The sequence below is a fragment of the Petaurus breviceps genome, unplaced genomic scaffold, assembly GCF_028583685.1.
Source record: "Petaurus breviceps papuanus isolate PSGF00001 unplaced genomic scaffold, PetGlider_PUasm1.0 90740, whole genome shotgun sequence".
Classification (NCBI taxonomy): domain Eukaryota; kingdom Metazoa; phylum Chordata; class Mammalia; order Diprotodontia; family Petauridae; genus Petaurus; species Petaurus breviceps.
Genome location: NW_027187330.1, coordinates 1117133 through 1134426, shown reverse-complemented (window position 1 = coordinate 1134426; position 17294 = coordinate 1117133). Strand labels below are relative to the sequence as shown.

The following is a 17294-nucleotide window of genomic DNA, read 5'->3' as shown; positions in this document are numbered from 1 at the left end:
CTCTGTCTCTGTCTCTCTCTCTGTCTCTGTCTCTCTCTCCCTCTCTCTCTCTCTGTCTCTCTCTCTCTCTCTCCCTCTCTGTCTCTCTCTCCGTGTCTCTCTCTCTCTGTCTCTCTCTCATCCCAGCAGCTTATTCAGGCTGTTTGCTAAGGTGTTTACATTTAGTATATGTATGACCTCAGGTAGGACATTCTTTGGGACTCAGTGACCTCATCTGTAAGATGAGGGAATTAGACTCTAAGACCCCTGATAGCTCTAAATATAGGATCCTATAATCACTAAACTTCACTGATTTTTAGTTTCCTCATTCATTAGATGGGCATTTCTTTAACATATGCCTCAACTATAAAATGGGGATAATAATTCTTTCACTACATACTTTATAGAATTGCACAGACTTGGTGAGACTCTATAAAAATGTTAGCTAAAGTCTTGTTCGTGGGCCTCATTATGGTACACACAAACACACACACACATACACACACAATATATATCTTTATAAACTCCGTGCTGGTGGGTATTATCTCATTCTTTGGGTCTCTAATGCCCAGAATAGTGTCTGGCACACAGCTGGAGCTTCCTAAATGCTTGTCCACTGACTGACTAATTATGTGAAAGAAGTGACCCTGGGCTCCCATAAAGGCGATCCCAGCCGAGGGCATAGCATAAGTTTAGTCAAGCCCTGCCAAACTAAAATGCCTTCCAGCAGAGGCTCAAGGATGGACAGTGTGTCTGCCATCCAAAGACCAGCCTCACCCCACTCAGACTCCTTGCTCAAGCACTGAAACCAGGTGATGAATTTTTTTGGGCCCCAGCAGCTTATAAAGGCCATCTGTTAAAGCATTGAGCTGTGGTACTCTGCATCAGTGGAGGGAGTACCCTCTGTGATGAAGCCATGTAGCCTTGGAATATTGAACAGATATTTCAGTATGATTTTTAGTACCTTCAGCAGCTTTGCTAGATGGGTTTTAAATGACCTTGTTTAGTGATACTCCTACTACATTTCATAATCAGGGTGTTTGCACCAGTGAAAGCTCTTCCTTTATGTTCAGCAAAAAATTTCTCTCACTTTTCCCCATGTTATTAGCCCTAGCAATATACCTCATTTGATGACAGCCTGAGAACACAGTCTCTTGTAACCCCTTAAAAACTGGATTTCTTCCAGTTGGGAAGGAGACATGTTATTCTTGGTGGGGGTGGGGGGAAGAAAAGAATATCCTACCCCCCTTTCTCTTAAGTATTGACCAATCACCTTAACCTTTCCCCTTCCAGTTTCTTGGAAATTTTCTGTTCCTCTTCTCTCTTCAATGGCTTTGTGGAGTTAGTGATATCTTTGGGGGTTTAACTGGACAGATGTTAAGGAGACAGTTCTCTGCCACAGAGATTACTTTGTTTTAGAGAACTCCAATCTGACATGTTTATTCCTTGAGGCATCTGTCAAACTTTTCTGAGTTTAGCAGCATGTAAATGGAAAGGATTGTCAGACACAAAAGAGAGGTGAATTATTACATTGATTTACTGGGGAAATACCTTGAATTAGGACGCAGAGCTGTTCAGATTGCTCAGAAAATGATGGGGGGATTTCCTCTCATATTAGCCACATGTGGGCTGATGTGATCTGTACTGTTCTTACACATCAAAATCTCAAATTGTCAGTCAGTCAATGAACATGTATTAAGCATCTATTCTGTGCCAATCTCTGTGCTAAGAGCTAAGGATTCAACAAAGACAAAGGGCAGGCCCTACTCCAAGGGAGCTCATGGCCTAATGGGAAAAACAAAATGCCAGCAATTATGTACAAACAAGCTGTGTACAATAATCAACAGAGAAAAGGTGCTAGAATTAAGAAGGACCAGAAAAAAACTTCCTCAAGGGGGTGGGGCTTTAGCTGGGACTTGAAGGAAGTCAGAAATTGTCTTCAGTCAATCAATCAACAAATATCCGTTGAAACTTAAGCACTATGCTATGCATTGAGGGAAATATAAAAAAAAGGAGAAGATCTGGTCTCTTGTCCCCGCAGGGCTTACGGAGATAGAAGGGAGGAGACGAGACAGATATAGTCACATAAAGAGAAAAGTGATAATACCAGACAATAAATATAAATGCTGAAGGAGTGGCAGGAGGCAGGTCAGTCATGCAGTGGACCATGCTGTTCTTTGGGTCAGGAAGATCGGAGTTTGGATCCTGTCTCACTCACGTGTTGTATGAAGCTGGGCAAGTTACTTTTTGTGCCTTGGTTTCCTCTGTCTATAAAAATGGGAATCATAACAGCATCTACTTCACAGGGTTGCTATGAGGGTCAAATGAAATGACAGGTGCAAGGCGTTTTGTAAACCTAGTGCCATATAAATGTCAATTAGTAGGAGGAGGAGGAGGAGAAAAGACAACTCATTTAAGCTCCATCAGAATAGAGACTTTTGCTTTTGTCTTTCTGTCACCAAGGATTATCACAGTGCCTGGAACAGAGTAGTTACTTAATAAATGTTGCTAGAGGAGATCAGAAATCACTTTTAACTGGAGAAGCCAGAGAAAACTCACGGAGGAGGTGGGGCTTTGAATTATAGGATCTGGGCAACTAGCTGGTAAGGGTGAAGTCATGGAAACCTAGGTTCAAACCCAGTCTCAGATACTTAATCATTGTGTGACCCTGAGCAAGTCACTTAAACACCCTCAGTCTTAGTTTCCTCATCTGTAAAATGGGGATAATAGTAGCACCTTCCTCCTGGGGTTGTTGTGAAGACCCAGTGAAATCATATGTATGAAGTACTTTGCAAAGTGCTATATTACTGGTAATTATTATTATCATTGTAGGATTTTAGATCTAGAATCCTAGATTATTATTATATCTAGAAATCTAGATCTAGATTCTAGATTATACAGTCCTCAATCTCATAGATAGATGAGAAAACTAAGGCTCCCAAGTTTCCAATGAGGTGCCTTTGGCCTCAGGACTCCAAGCCTTCCCACTCTACTGCCTTCTTGGGCTGGATCTTCTTTTTCTGGATTTTCTTTTCTTTTCTTTTTTTTTTTTTTGAGGCAATTGGGATTAAGTGTTTTGCCCAGGGTCAAACAGCTAGTAAGGGTCTGAAGCTAGATTTGAACTCAGGTCCTTCCGACTTCAGGGCCACTGCTCTATCCACTGCACCACCTAGATGCCCCTCTTGAACTGGATCTTCAAGGATGAGCAAGATTTTCCTGAGTGGAGAGGTATAGGTGGTGGAGGTTTTTATCTCCAGTTTCTAGCACAATGCCTTGATTATTTTATTCACTGAAATAATATTTATTCAATTGAATTGAGTTAAAGGGGGTGGGGAAAGCATTCCAGGCAGTAAGCATGAGATGGACAAAGGCACAGAAATAGATATGGACAAATATTTATTGAGGACCTACTATGTACAAAGGACCCGAATACTGGGGGTGGAGAGGAATACAAGAATGATGACATTTTTTGTCCTCGTGATGTTTGCCATCTAGTAGGAGATTACAAGGCAAGTGTCAAAAAAGAAAAAAAAATACTTCATAAAATAGGATGTAACAACCGCTTTGAGAGGTATAAGCCAACTACAGTAGAAATTTGAGGAAAGGAGACTCCAGATTATTTTCTGAGGGAAGGGTAGTGCTGGTAGGAAGTTGGCATTTAAGGAAAGGTTTGATGGGGTCTGAGGAACTTTAAAATTTTCCAATTATGGCCCTCATTTTAATGAGTTTTTGGCTTTGCCCTTTACTGAAATCCTCCAACGTGGCAGGAAGTTAACCAAGCTTGACTTTGCAAAGGTAAAAATGCAAGCTCTCACTGGCCCTAGGAGCCAGAGGGGTTTTATGTATGGATCTAAGGAATAATTATGGCCAATATTTCTATATCTCTCTCAGGTGTGCCTAGCACTTGATGTTTCTTTTCTCAGCTGATTCCATCTTCAGTCTGTTATCTGAAGACCAGCCTAGCTAGGTGTGGAGAGACTCCTCACTAGACATAGCCACTGGCTGCTGAATTTTTTTCAGTCACAGCAACTCGTGAAGGCAGTCTACTTAAGGCAGAGAGGAAGTACAATCTTTGTTAGTGAAGGGAATGCCAAGCTGACACAGCTGTGGATTCTTTCCACACTGAGCTTTTGATTTTGTCCAATTCAAGTCCAGATTTTTTGAATTGATGCTCCTTTTTCCCGGGTCTATCCCAATAGAACTTAGGGCCAATCACTCAACTGCAGCACTTTAGCCGATTTAACAATAAAACAGGTTGCTGCTGTTCAGTCATGTCCAAACCTTTGTGACACCATTTGGGATTTTCTTGGCAAAGATACTGGAGTGATTTACCATTTCCTTCTCCAGTGGATCCAGTTTGTCAGGCAATCAGAGGTTAAGTGACTTGCCCAGGGTCACACAGCTAGGCAGTGTCTAAGGCCAGATTTGAACTCAGGTCTTTCTGACTCTAGGCCCAATGCTCTATCCACTGAGCCACTAGCTTTCTCGGTAAAACAGAACTTACTCTTTTTCTTGCCTCTCTTAGGATGTTGCTCAGTAGAGACTCCAAAGCTTCTGTGTAATTAGCTTCTAGAGGGCAATTGTTGGGGTAAGCTTCTGCATGAAGAATGGATTCCATTTCTCTGGTCATTCTCTCCCTAGGAACCGAGTCTTATAGAGACATAGCATCTCTGATTTTGAAATGGCCTCTGAGGTCCTCCAGCCTCATTCTGACCTAAAGCATGAGTTCATCTATAGTAGATGAACCTCTAAGTGAAGATCTCTAGTGACAGGAAGCAGCCCATTTCACTTTTGGGCAGCAATCAAAAGAAAAAGCTAATGACTGCACTGAATCCAAATCTCTCTTTAATTTCCTAGTCAATTAGTTAACAAGCATTTACTAAAAGCTTCCTATGTGTCAGACACTGTGTTAAACGCTGGTGATACAATGAAAAAGTAATGGAAGTCCCCAATCTCTTGGGGAGCTCTCATTCTGATAGGGGAAACATTAAAAAAAAGTACACACAGATGTATGGTAAAAGTGGGAGGTGATCTCAGAGGGAAAGAACTTGGGGAACCAGGAAAAGCCCCCTGCACATGTTAGGACCTGAGCTGACTCTTGAAAGAGGCCAGGGGAGCCAGGAGGTAGAAAAAAGGAGATAGAGCAAACCAGGCGTAGGGGACAACTAGTGAAAAGACTCGTAGTGGGGAGATGCTGTATTATGGGTAAGGAAGAGCAAAAAGTTCATTGTTGCTGGACTACAGAATATAAGAAAGCGAATAAAGTGTAAGGGGGGAGCTAGGTGGAGCAGAGGATGGAGTGCAAGGCCTGAAGTCAGGAAGACTTATCTTCCTAAGTTCAGATCTAGCCTCAGATGCTTGTAAGCTGTGTGACCTTGGACAAGTCACTTAACTCTTCCTCATCTGTAAAATGAGCCAGATAAGAAAATGGCAAACTGCTCCAGTATCTTTGCCAAGAAAACTCTGAATGAGGTCATGAACAGTCAAACATGGCTAAAAACAACTGAATACCAGCAAACAACAAAATATAAGGAGGCCAGCAAGATAGGAAAGGGGCTAGGTTGTGAAAGCCAAATAGGAAATTTTATATTTGATCCTGAAGGTAATAGGGAGTCACCAAGTAGTAGGAAGGGACCTCAGAAGCCTTCTAGTCCAACCTATAACTGACCAAGAATGTTTTCTACAACTTTATAAGCAATGATCATTTCTTCTCCGTTTGAAAACCTCCAGTGAGAGTGGACCCTCAAGGTGGCACAATCCACTGCCTACTCCAGGGCAGTTATCATAGTTAGGAAGTTTTTCCTTACATTGAGCCCAAATTTCCTTCTCTACAATTCTCACCCATTACTCTTTGTTCTGCCCCATTGGACCAAACATAACAAATCTAGTACTTCTTCCACATGGAGACCCTTCCAAGGATGGAAAATAGCTGGCATCCTGTCTCTTCCCCGTCTCTATCCCAGACTACCAAGTCTTCTCTTCTCCAGGGTACACATTCCCGTTTCTTCAATCAGTCCTTACATGGAATGGTCTCCAGTACCTTCACCATCTCGCTTATCCTCATCTGGTCATCTTCCAGATTGTCAATATATCTTCCAAAATGACCTCAGGGATTGAACACAACAATTCCATTGTGGTCTGATGGATGTAGTCTACAATGCAGTCTAGTGGGACTGTGTTCATTCTGATTGTCACACTTCTCAACATCAACTACAATACTATTAGCATAACATATAGTTATATATAGAGTATATAGTAGCCTGAGGTCCCTGGATTGAGAACTGGCTTCAGAGCCAGGAAGTCTCCATTTCTGACCCTCACACATAATGACCAAGACATAACCCTGGCAAGGCATGTACACTCTTAGAACTCTAGATAACTCTCTGTCTATATGTTATCAGTCAATCAGTATTTATTCATAGTGCCAAGCACTGTGTGCCAGGTGCCAGGGATGAAGGAATTCCTACCAACAAAGTACTTACATTTTAGTGGGGAGATAACAAGTACATTTCTAAACCTATATAGCACAAATATAAATTGAACAAATACAAATATATACATAGTAATTAAATACCAGGTAGTTGGGAAGAGAGGCCACTAGCTGTTGGAGAGGGGGTGTCAGGAAAGGCTTTGTGTAGAGGATGGTACTTGAGATATATTTTAAAGGAAGAGAGGGACTCTGAGATGGTTGCATTCCTAGCATGTGTGAAGGCATGGAGATGAAAGCTCGAGTTTCACATGTGTGAGGAATGGCCTGTTTGTCTGGATCATAGAGTGCAGGAGACAGGAAGGTCAAATATGTACTAAAGGAAAACTACTTTTGGCATCAGTGGTGGACTGGAGTGATGAGAGACCTGAGGCAGGAGATTAAGTAGGAGGCTTTTGCAATAATCCAGGTGAGAGGTGATAAGGACCCCAACACTAGTTGTGTGAGTGGAGAGAAGGAGTAAGATGTGAGGTGAAAGATGTAGAGATAGAAATGGTGGAATTTGGCAACTGATTAAATATGTGGGGTGAAGGTGAATGAGGAGTAGAGTATAATGCAGCTGATATTATAGACCTGGGAGACTGGAAAGATGGTGGTGACTTCAACAAAGAGAAGAGAATTTGGCGGAATAGATAATGAGTTAAGTTTTGACCATGTTGAATTTAAGATGTCTCTGAACTATCAAGTCTGAGATGTTCATTAGGCAATTGGTGATGAAGGTCTAAAACTCAGGGAAGAGACAAGGGATGGAAATATGTCTGGGAGTCCTAGTTAAACCCATGAGAGTTGATGAGGTTACCACAAGAATGAATATATAGGGAGAAAAGAAGAGAGGCTAGGGCAGAACTTTAGGGAACACTCACAGTTAGGAGGAGTAATATGGATAATAACCCAGCGAAGGAGACTGAGAAGGAATGGTCATACAGGTAGAAGGAGAACCAGGAGAAAGGTATTACAAAAATCCAGAAGAGAGAGTATCCAGGAAGAAAGTGTGGTCAGTAATGTGCAGTGTAGTTGATAGTTCAAGAAGAACGAGGACTGAGAAAAGGCCATTAGATTGATTGATAAGGTCATGAGGCAGATTGCAAAGGGTTGATGAGTAAATAAGAGGAGAATTAGTGGAGATAGTGAATTTAGATTTTTTTTTTCCTTAAGGAATTTCACTGAGAAAAGTAAGAGCGATATGAGATAATAGCTTGAGGGGATGGTAGGATCTAGTAAACACTTTTTCAGGATGGAAAGACAAGTATATTTGAAAGCAGTTGGCAAAGAACCAGTAGATTGGGAGAGATGAAGATTTGAAGGGGTGGGGAATGATTGAGGATGTATTCTACTAGACAATATGGTAGGGAATAGAATCAAGTCCACAAGTGGAGATATTGGCCTTGGTGAGGAAGGCCATTTTTTTCATCACAGACTGGGGAAAAGGAAGTAAAAAAGGGAAGAATGTCAGAGGGTCTTGGGATAAAAAGAATGGGAGAAGAAGATACTTCAAATAACCTCAATTTTCTCAATAAAGAGCTATGATGGTCAACTGAAAAGGTGTTGAATTGGGCTGATATGGGAGGCTTGAGAGGTTTGGAATAGCTTCTATGGGGAGTGAGATAGGGAATCAATTGAAATAAAAATACCAAAATAATATGGCTGTCCTGCTATAGTGAGAGACCAGTTGAGGTTGGATAGCATGAGTTAGTAATCTATCCAGTGAGCACAACTGAGACTTCCTTCAGCAATATTCATTGGCTGGTGAGTAGTAGAAGAGAAACCAGGTGGTGAGAATAATCCAGGGCATTCAATTCAAGAGCAAGGGCCGGTTTAGAGTTGAAATGAAATAATTTGGTTGAGATGAGAGGGGAGAAAGAAGTGGATGCAGGGATGAGCACTTAGGGGCTAGAGAGATTAAAGATCTCTGACGGTAAAGAAAAGGTTTAGGAGGAGTGTGCATTTTCTCACAAATTACATTTAGCTGTGCCTCCTTTTCATTGTGAAATCAATTATTTGAACTTTACATTGATTGCTATTGAATTTAATCTTAAGAGATTTGCTTCATTGCTCTAGGCTGATGGAATTTGGGAGGATCCTAACTCTGTATTAGCTTTATTAGCTATATTTCTCCCCTCAAATTCATGCTACTTCCAGATCTGATAGGTATGCTGTCTTCATCCAAGTCAGAAATGTTAAACAGTATAGGATTAAGGATAGATACTTAGGATACTAATAGCTATCATAATAATATGGCATTTATATTCGGTGCTTTTATATAATAAACATTTTTATTATAAGCATTTATGTAGTGCTTTAAGGTTTGCAAAGCACTTTATAAATATTATCTTATTTTATCCTCACAACAATCCTGAGAGGTAGGTGCTATTATCTTTTAATTTTACAGGTAAGGAAATTGAGAGCTTAAGTGACTTGTCTAGGATCACACAGCTAATATCTGAGTCCAGATTTGAACTTAGGTGTTCTTTACCCATTGCATCACCTAGCCGCCTTGATACCACAAATGGACATACATCCATTAATGGCAACTCTTTGGGCCTGGTCATTCAGTCAATTCTGGATCTAACGATACAACTTAATATACTATTGTTTAGCAATAATCTCTTAATCTTTCCCTCAAGAACAGCATAAAAGACTTTGTCAAATGTCATTGGTCTTAGTATTGACATTTGGGACCATACACACAAGTCCCTTGCTTCTTCCACATGACAGGTTTTGAAATATTTGAAGTCCCCCCCCCCCCCAGGATAAGCATCCCCAATTAATTTAACTATTCCCTATATGCCATATTTCTTGAGCCTCTCACCATTGCTCCCTTCTCTGGACATACTCAATTTAGCCAATGTCTTTACTAAATCACAATACCTGGAACTGAACATAGTACTCAGATAAAGTACAGATAAAGTATCCTAGATAAAGAATAGTTAGACTATCATCTCCCTTATTAGGGATACTCTGTTCCTTTTAGTGCACACTTGAGTTTAGATGGACTATTTTTGGCCAGGACTTCACACAGTTGACTTATTTTGAGTCCGCTAAGATCCCCAGGACTTTTTCATATGAACTTTTGTCTAGCTTCTCTTCCCTTATCCTGTTCTTGTGTAGTTGATCCCCCCCCCCCGACTTAATAGTATTTAATTTTTTCCAATTTCATGTGAAGATAGTTTTCAATATTCACTTTTATAAGATTTTGAGTTCCAAATATTTTTCTCCCTCCCTTCCCTACCCTCTCCCCAAGATGGCAAGCAATCTGATATGTTATACATGTACAGTCATATTAACATATTTCTGCATTAGTCATGTTGTAAAAGAAGAATCAGGACAAAAGGGATGTAGTTGATTTTTAAGACCTGGGTATTTGCCGTCTCTCTGTCTTGCTCATGAGAATTTTATGATCACTACTTTCCTGTCCAAACATTTACAAATCATAGCTTTAAGATGGTATGATTACTTTCTCCCAACACAACTGTAGTTAATATTTATATGGTATCTTTTTTTCTTTCAAGAAGTAGATTGTTATTTGACTAATGTGAAAATTTGTTTTGCATGACTTCATATGTATAATGGGTATCACATTTCTTGCCTTCTCAATGGATAGTGGAGGGAAGAAAAGAATTTGGAAATGAAAATTAAAAAAAAATAAATGGAAAGAAATAGATTGTTATTTATATATTTCCTCTTGTACCTAATCCCTCTCTCTTTCCTCTTTTAAAACAAATATATTTTTAAAAGGAATAAGAATATATACATAATTTTAAGATTTGCAATGTACTTTGCTAACAATCACCCTACAAGTATAAGTATTATTATACCAAGTGCTTTGTAAATCTTGAAATCTTAAATACATTTCTGTCATCATCATCATCATAGCTTGGTCTCCCTCATCAGCTACAACCGGGTTTATGGTACAATTAGGCGAATTTAAATTCACAGCTTTGAGCTCCCACTGATGGGGGCTTATATATATATATATATATATATATGTTACATATTTTGTCATTATATAAGAAAAAGCCCTGTCATACATTAATTCAGAGCAAAAGGTATTCAATTAAATATACTATCAAGGCAAATAACAAGGAAAAATCCCCTGTATACAAAGTGGCATCTTCTCTCATAGACTGATGCCAAGCAATGGGAGAAGGGACATTCTCCAAATATTTAAACTTCTAGGTCTTCCTTACAGCCTTTCCCTCTCTTATGGCTTTGCCTATGCTGTAGACTTCTATTGGTACCTTGGGAATAACACAAGGTCTGGAAGCAGAGGACCTAGCTTCAAACTCTACCTCTGGAATTTATAGATAGCAAGGCTGGAGGAGTTTTGTTGTAAATCCTTCACATCCACGGGCTGGGAGATCCCCTTAGGTCAATTTGTTAGTAACATTCTGCATAGCAGGAACATTACACATTTTCCTTGTTCTCATGTGATAGAGCCTTCCCACCCCTAGCCCAATATGTGTCCTCTGTATCAATCAGCCCATGGACAAGTGTTTATGCAACATCTGTTATGTACTAACAATGTAGCACACTCTGGGACAGTCCACATGCTATTCCTGATGCCTCTGAGTTATTTGGTTCGGTAGTGGCACGAAGTCTATAAAACGCCCACTCTTAAGCCTTTAATGAGTCACTGAAATACTCAGTTTACATCAATATAGAAGCACTTAGACCATCAGGCCTAGAGAAGATTTGACAAATTTGGCAGAGCTGTTTTCCCACTGGAAAGTGAGCTGGCAGCTGATAAACTGGAATGTTAAAACATAAGCACATGGGTGAATGAAACCTCTTTAGTCATGGGGGGGAGGGGATCCCTGGGGAACTTCAAGGGTGGGTAGGAATGTTGATGGGATTACAGGGAAGGGAAGAAGGGACTGGAACTCTGAACTCCGATGGCCTCATGGGCTCACTTAAAAAAAAAAATTATTTCCCCCTGTAGAGGAGTTTTCTTAGACACGATTCTCCCCCGCCGAGATGACAATGGTGTGCGACCGACCATTGGCCAGCGAGTCCGGCTCAGCCAGGGAGACATAGCCCAAGCCAGGAAGCTGTACAAGTGCCCAGGTAATCACAGTCTTTTCCAACGACTCCCATTCATTCTGCTCAGCTCTGTATTAAAGCTCATTATCTATTAGGAAACATTTCCCTTTGGTGAAAGAACTTGGAAATTCTAGAGAGCACCGGGATTCAGCAAATCCCAGGCTCTGTAGCAACTCAGTTGTTCTCTGGTGGTCTGAGGTTTCTAAGAGTCTTTCCATCGCTTGCTTTTGTATTCATGTTATCATTTAAAAAGGCACCTAACAGGTGTTTCCACAGAGGTGACACGAGGTGAGACGCTACCCATGGTCATGTAACACTGGTAATAGCTGACATTTTGGCACTGCTAGGCTTGTGAGTGCTTTGTCTATGTTCTATCCTTGGAAAGACTTCAGCTGAATTTGGACGCTAGGTTTTTTGAGGACAGCAATAAGGATGGTTGTGTCCTTTTACTCTTAATCCAACTGGACGAAGGCACTTGAGATTTTTGGGAAAACCTTGGCTTTCTAAGGAGTGGGAGCAGATTGGGGCAGGAGGTACTTGTAAGTGGGAGGAGGCTGTGCTGGCTGATGGGAGAACAAGGGCAGGGATGAGGCCCAGAGCAATCTGGGACTTGTCCCATTATGAAAAATCCTTGGCAATGCATGGAGCCCAACTGTTAGTCATCTAGGAATGTGTTAGGGTTGAAATGCAGGACATAAATCTCATGTAACCTTGCTATATTTAAAAGACAATCTTATAACGATTACTAGCAAATGCCATGCAGCCACACAGTAATTTATATGTTCTTGCAGATTATTTGTAATTGCAGTAAAACAACTTCCATTTCACCTTCACTGGTGTTTGCTGACCCGAGGAATTCTGCCTGTGCCTGGCAGTCACGTGGTAAAATTGTATTGATGGTCCTTTCTTCTAGGATTTCCCTAGTCTGATCACTAGGAGTGGTCTGTTTTGCTTTCTTGGTGCTCAAAAAATATGAACTTACACAGAGAAATTGGAAGCAAGGAGATTTATCCATGTTAATTTGAGTTGAGAGCTAGAAGGGGTTCTTGAGTTTCTTAGAGTTTGGTGTCACCTTAATGGGGGGAGAGGTGAATGATGCCTGCTGTCATAAACATTCAGCTGTGTCACTAGTTGGCTTTGTACCATAAAATAAATATATGCTTCATAAGTTCCAGAGAACATCCTACTTAAAGGTCCCAGGTACCTGTATTCAAGTTATTTTTTTTTTCAAAAGAACATAGAGGAACAATGGGAAAAGCCATTAGTATTAGTGTTTATAGCATGTTAGTGTCCAAGAATGGCATGTCTGATTGGGAGATTATCTTGTTTTACTGTTTCTGGGCAGGCTTATTACCACTGCTCATTTTCTGGTCATTTTTTTTAGCCCAGTAGCACCTTTGCCAAATGTTGGAAGGCAGGAGAAGAGAAAAGAATCAGTATCAAACCCTATCTGTTCTACCTGTTGGCTAATTCAGAATTTGGTGGGGAAAGAACTTGGCCTGAAAGGATAAAATGTGAGATGCCCTGGTCAGGGTCACATTGCCCCAGCCTGGGTCATTTCACAGTTACATCATTAACATGACCAAATCCCACTTGCCATGATATGGGGAAACCACATTATGGGGATGATCCCATTCAGCCTTGACTACAACTTGGACAGGATGGCTCTGGAACCAACTGCCCATGGTAATAGGTTTCACTCAACATTGTGTTTTCATGGAGCCAATTGTGTGGTACATAGAATGAAAAGATAGAGTAATTGGGGTTCCAATCTTCCATCTGCTACTTACTCTGTGGGACCTGGGGTAAGACGTTTAATATCACTGGGCCTCAGTTTCCTCATTTGTAAAATCAAAATGCATGTATTTTTTGTGTCTATACAAATAAGCTATTGGCATTCTCTCCCTGTTATAGGACCTAGCTCATAGGGTTGTGTGATAAAAGATCAAATGAGATATGTAGAAGGTACCTTACAAATCTTAAAATGCCATAGAAATGCTAACTATAATAATTAATAAAACAAAGTGCCTTGAGGTCCTTGGAAGAGTCACAGAACACTAATATAATGTAACAAATACAAATTATACATTAATATGCACACATCATGCAAGGTCCCAATTAGTGGAAATAATGAACTCCCCCAAAGTGGTTGCATCATTCTAATTTGTACTATGTATTTCCACTTAACTGGAGCCAGTTACCATATTTTATCTAATTACACCTAATTTCAAATAGTTATGAATTGTACCCAATTTATATTATAATACTTATTATATTTTGTATACATCTAATTTATATTATTTATATATTATTATTATATTATTGGTTTTTTACTTAATTATTTTTATACCTAATTTCATATATCTAATTTCAATAGTAGGGTGCAGCTAGGTGGTGCCACAGTGCTTAGAATTCTGTCTCAGCTTTGAGTCAGGAAAACTCATCTTCCTGAGTTCAAATCTGGCCTTAGACACTTAATAGCTATGTGACCCTGGGCAAGTCATTTTACCCTGTTTGCCTCAGTTTCCTCATCTGTAAAAGAGCTAGAGAAGGACATGGCAAATCACTTCACTATTTTTGCCAAGGACACCCCAAATGGGGTCACAAAAAATTAGACACAACTGAAAACAACTGTACAACAATTTTAATAGTGCATATTCAAATACATATGATTTTAGAGGATTCATGATTCGCATTACTTAGCACATCGCTTTGTACATACACATGTTTAGACATATAAAATAATGATGATATTGCTGATAATGATAACCTTTATATAATGCTTACTATATTCTCGGCACCATGCTAAGTGCTTTGGGCACATTATCTCATGTGATCTTCATAACACACTGGGAAGAAGGCACTACTGTTTTCCACATTGTACAGATGAGAAAAAGAGACAAACAGGTTAAATGACTTACCCAGGGTCACATAGTTAGATACACAGTTAAGTGTCTGAGGCTGAATTTGAATTCAAGTCTCTCTGACTCCACTCTATCCACTGTGTCCACTAGCTGCTCCCAACTATGTAACTTGTATTATTTTATTTATATACAAACACACATGTGTGCATACATATATAGACAGTACATATACATACGTGGTCACGTATGTATATCTATATATTCACACATACATGTATGTACAGCTGTTGACACAGTGGATAGAGCACCATCCCTGAAGACAGAAAGACCTAAGTTAAAAAACAACTTCAAACACTTACCAGCTATGTGACTTTGGGCCAAGTCACTTAACCCCATTTGCCTCAGTTTCCTCATCTGTAAGATGGGGCTAATAATAGCATCTATCACCCAGGGTTGTTGTGAAGCATGTTTGATGATATGTTTGAAGCACTTAATATAGTGCCTGGCACATTGTAAATGTATATAAATGTTAGCTATTATTATTAATTATTATATATTGGGTTTATGTGTATATGTGTATTCTTATAGGGAATTTGAAATTTTCCTGGATTTATTCAGAAGTCTTTATTTGTTTATAATGTCAGTTTGTGAGGGAGAGCTGTGATAAGTTGCCTGGGTAAATTCATGTGCTGGAAATTATAGTTGTTGTTGTTTTGACTCAACAGCCTGTGGAGAGACACTGCAGGACACAACAGGGAACTTTTCTGCACCTGGTTTCCCAAATGGCTATCCTTCCTATTCCCATTGTGTCTGGAGAATATCTGTCACTCCTGGGGAAAAGGTAGGTATGGAATTCTCTTGGGAAATAAATTGTCATTTGAAGTAGGCTTAGGCTTGAGGGCCCTTTGAACCATAATCTTGATGATTGGAGTACATGTTAAATAGAGCTATCCTCATTTTCAATTGATTTCTTAAAAAAAAGGATTAAACATTTCTTAGGCTTATAGGGTAAGTGCTAGAAGGGACCTCACAGGCCATCCCCTCCACCAGCTCTTTGTACCAAGCTGCTACCTTCTGTATGAAATGTGTTGTGCTAGGCACCATCAGAGATAGAAACACATATAAGACATGCTCCTTGCCCTCAAGGAGCTTATAATCTAGTAGACAAGAAGACATCTTCCTTAATGTAATCAATGATGCTTGCTGAATGCTTTCACACTAATGTGTGTTTGTAGCATCCTGTGATATAGTTGGTTCTGTGGGTGAGATGTGGGCTAGTATCCAGGACCATCTAAGACAGAAGCGACTGTCATAGGATCATAGGACTGAAAGGAAACCTGAGAGATGGCCATAATCGGTCAGCAGATAACTCCAAACCTGGCTGGAATTTGGTAACTGAGAAGGCCTGGTTTTCCTATTTCCCTCTTCCTGTGGTATTTTGAGCTGCCAACAGATGATGACAGGTAAGTGTGTCCAAGTCGGTATGTGTTGTTTGTACAACCATAGGGATAAAACCATGCCATAGTGTTATAGAAATAACCACTGAAACTTGATAACCAGAAAAATACTTTTTTAAAAGTCAGTGTACTGCCACGGCTAGAGGGACATTGGGAGAGTAGATCACCAGCAGCTGTGGTGGTTTCCAGAATTATCAACACATAAACACCAAAGACAAAGTGAACAGTCAGTGTGGACTCTGTGGGAACAGGGGTCCGGGAATATGGTCCAGCCTCTTTCCCTGGAGGGAGAAGCAGCTGAGGTGTGGTGGCCACCACCACGTAACTGCTTCAGAGCTCCTGGCCTGCAGATTGTAGGGGGACCAAGCAACCATCCTGAGGGATAATAGCTCTTGCTTTAACCTGCTTGGATCTGGATTGCTGTCTAGGGTGGAGGTCCTGGGTTGCTTGACCAGTGAGCCAAAGCATGCGGAGGCTTCAGAGAGGGTAGCCAACTAATAGCTCCAGCAGCTGAGAAAACCCCAGTGATTTGGGACAAAGCTCTCCTCTCTGGAAGCAGAGTTCTACTGTGGCAAAAAGCTCAAAAGTCAAGTAGTTGAATGGCAACGTGAGCAAGCAAAGGAAGCAAAGCAAGCACAGCAATCTGACTTTAGAATCCTATTTTGGGGACAAAAAGGATCAAAGCATGGAAAAGGAGGAAGACAATGAAGTCAGAACTCCTGTACCAAAAGCTTCCAAGAAAAATATGAACTGGTTATGGGCCATAGAGGAGCTTAAGAAGGATTTTGAAAACCAAATAAGAGAAGTGGAGGAAAAATTGGGAAGAGAAATGAGAATGATGCAAGAAAATCATGAAAAGAGAGTCAACAACCTGACTGAAGAAAATTATACCTTAAAAAAATAGACTAATTCAAATGGCAAAAGAGGCTCAAAAAGCCAATAAGGAGAAGAATGCCTTAAAAAGCCAAACTTGCCAGATGGAAAAAGAATCTCAAAAGCTCACTGAAGAGAATCATTCCTTCAGGATTATATTGGAGCAAATGGAAGCTAGTGACTTTATGAGAAATCAAGATACTATTAAACAGATCCAAACAAATGAAAAAAAATGGAAGGCAATGTGAAATATCTCATTGGAAAAACCACTGACCTGGAAAATAGATCCAGGAGAAAGAATTTAAAAATTATTGGACTACCTGAAAGCCCTGATCAAAAAAAGAACCTAGAAATCATCCTTCAAGAAATTCTCAAGGAAAACTGCCCTGATGTTTTAGAACCAGAGGACAAAATAGAGATAGAAAGAATCCACCAATCACCTCTTTAAAAAGATCCCCAAAAGAAAACTCCGAGGAATATTATTGCCAGGTTCTGGAGTTCCCAGATTAAGGAGAAAATATTACAAGCAGCCAGGAAGAAACAATTTGAATATTGTGGAAACACAATCAGGATAACACAGGATCTGTCAGCTTC

General features: G+C 40.1%; 1 protein-coding gene across 2 annotated transcripts in view; it reads left to right on the top strand.

The window, feature by feature from the left end:
* TLL2 (tolloid like 2) overlaps positions 1 to 17294 on the top strand; it is a 171630-nt gene that overhangs the window by 94757 nt on the left and 59579 nt on the right. For both annotated transcript variants that reach the window (XM_069067104.1, XM_069067103.1), the window contains exons 8-9: positions 11406 to 11530; positions 15096 to 15211. In XM_069067104.1, the coding sequence (XP_068923205.1) occupies positions 11406 to 11530; positions 15096 to 15211 (241 nt within the window). The remainder of the gene's footprint in view (positions 1 to 11405; positions 11531 to 15095; positions 15212 to 17294) is intronic.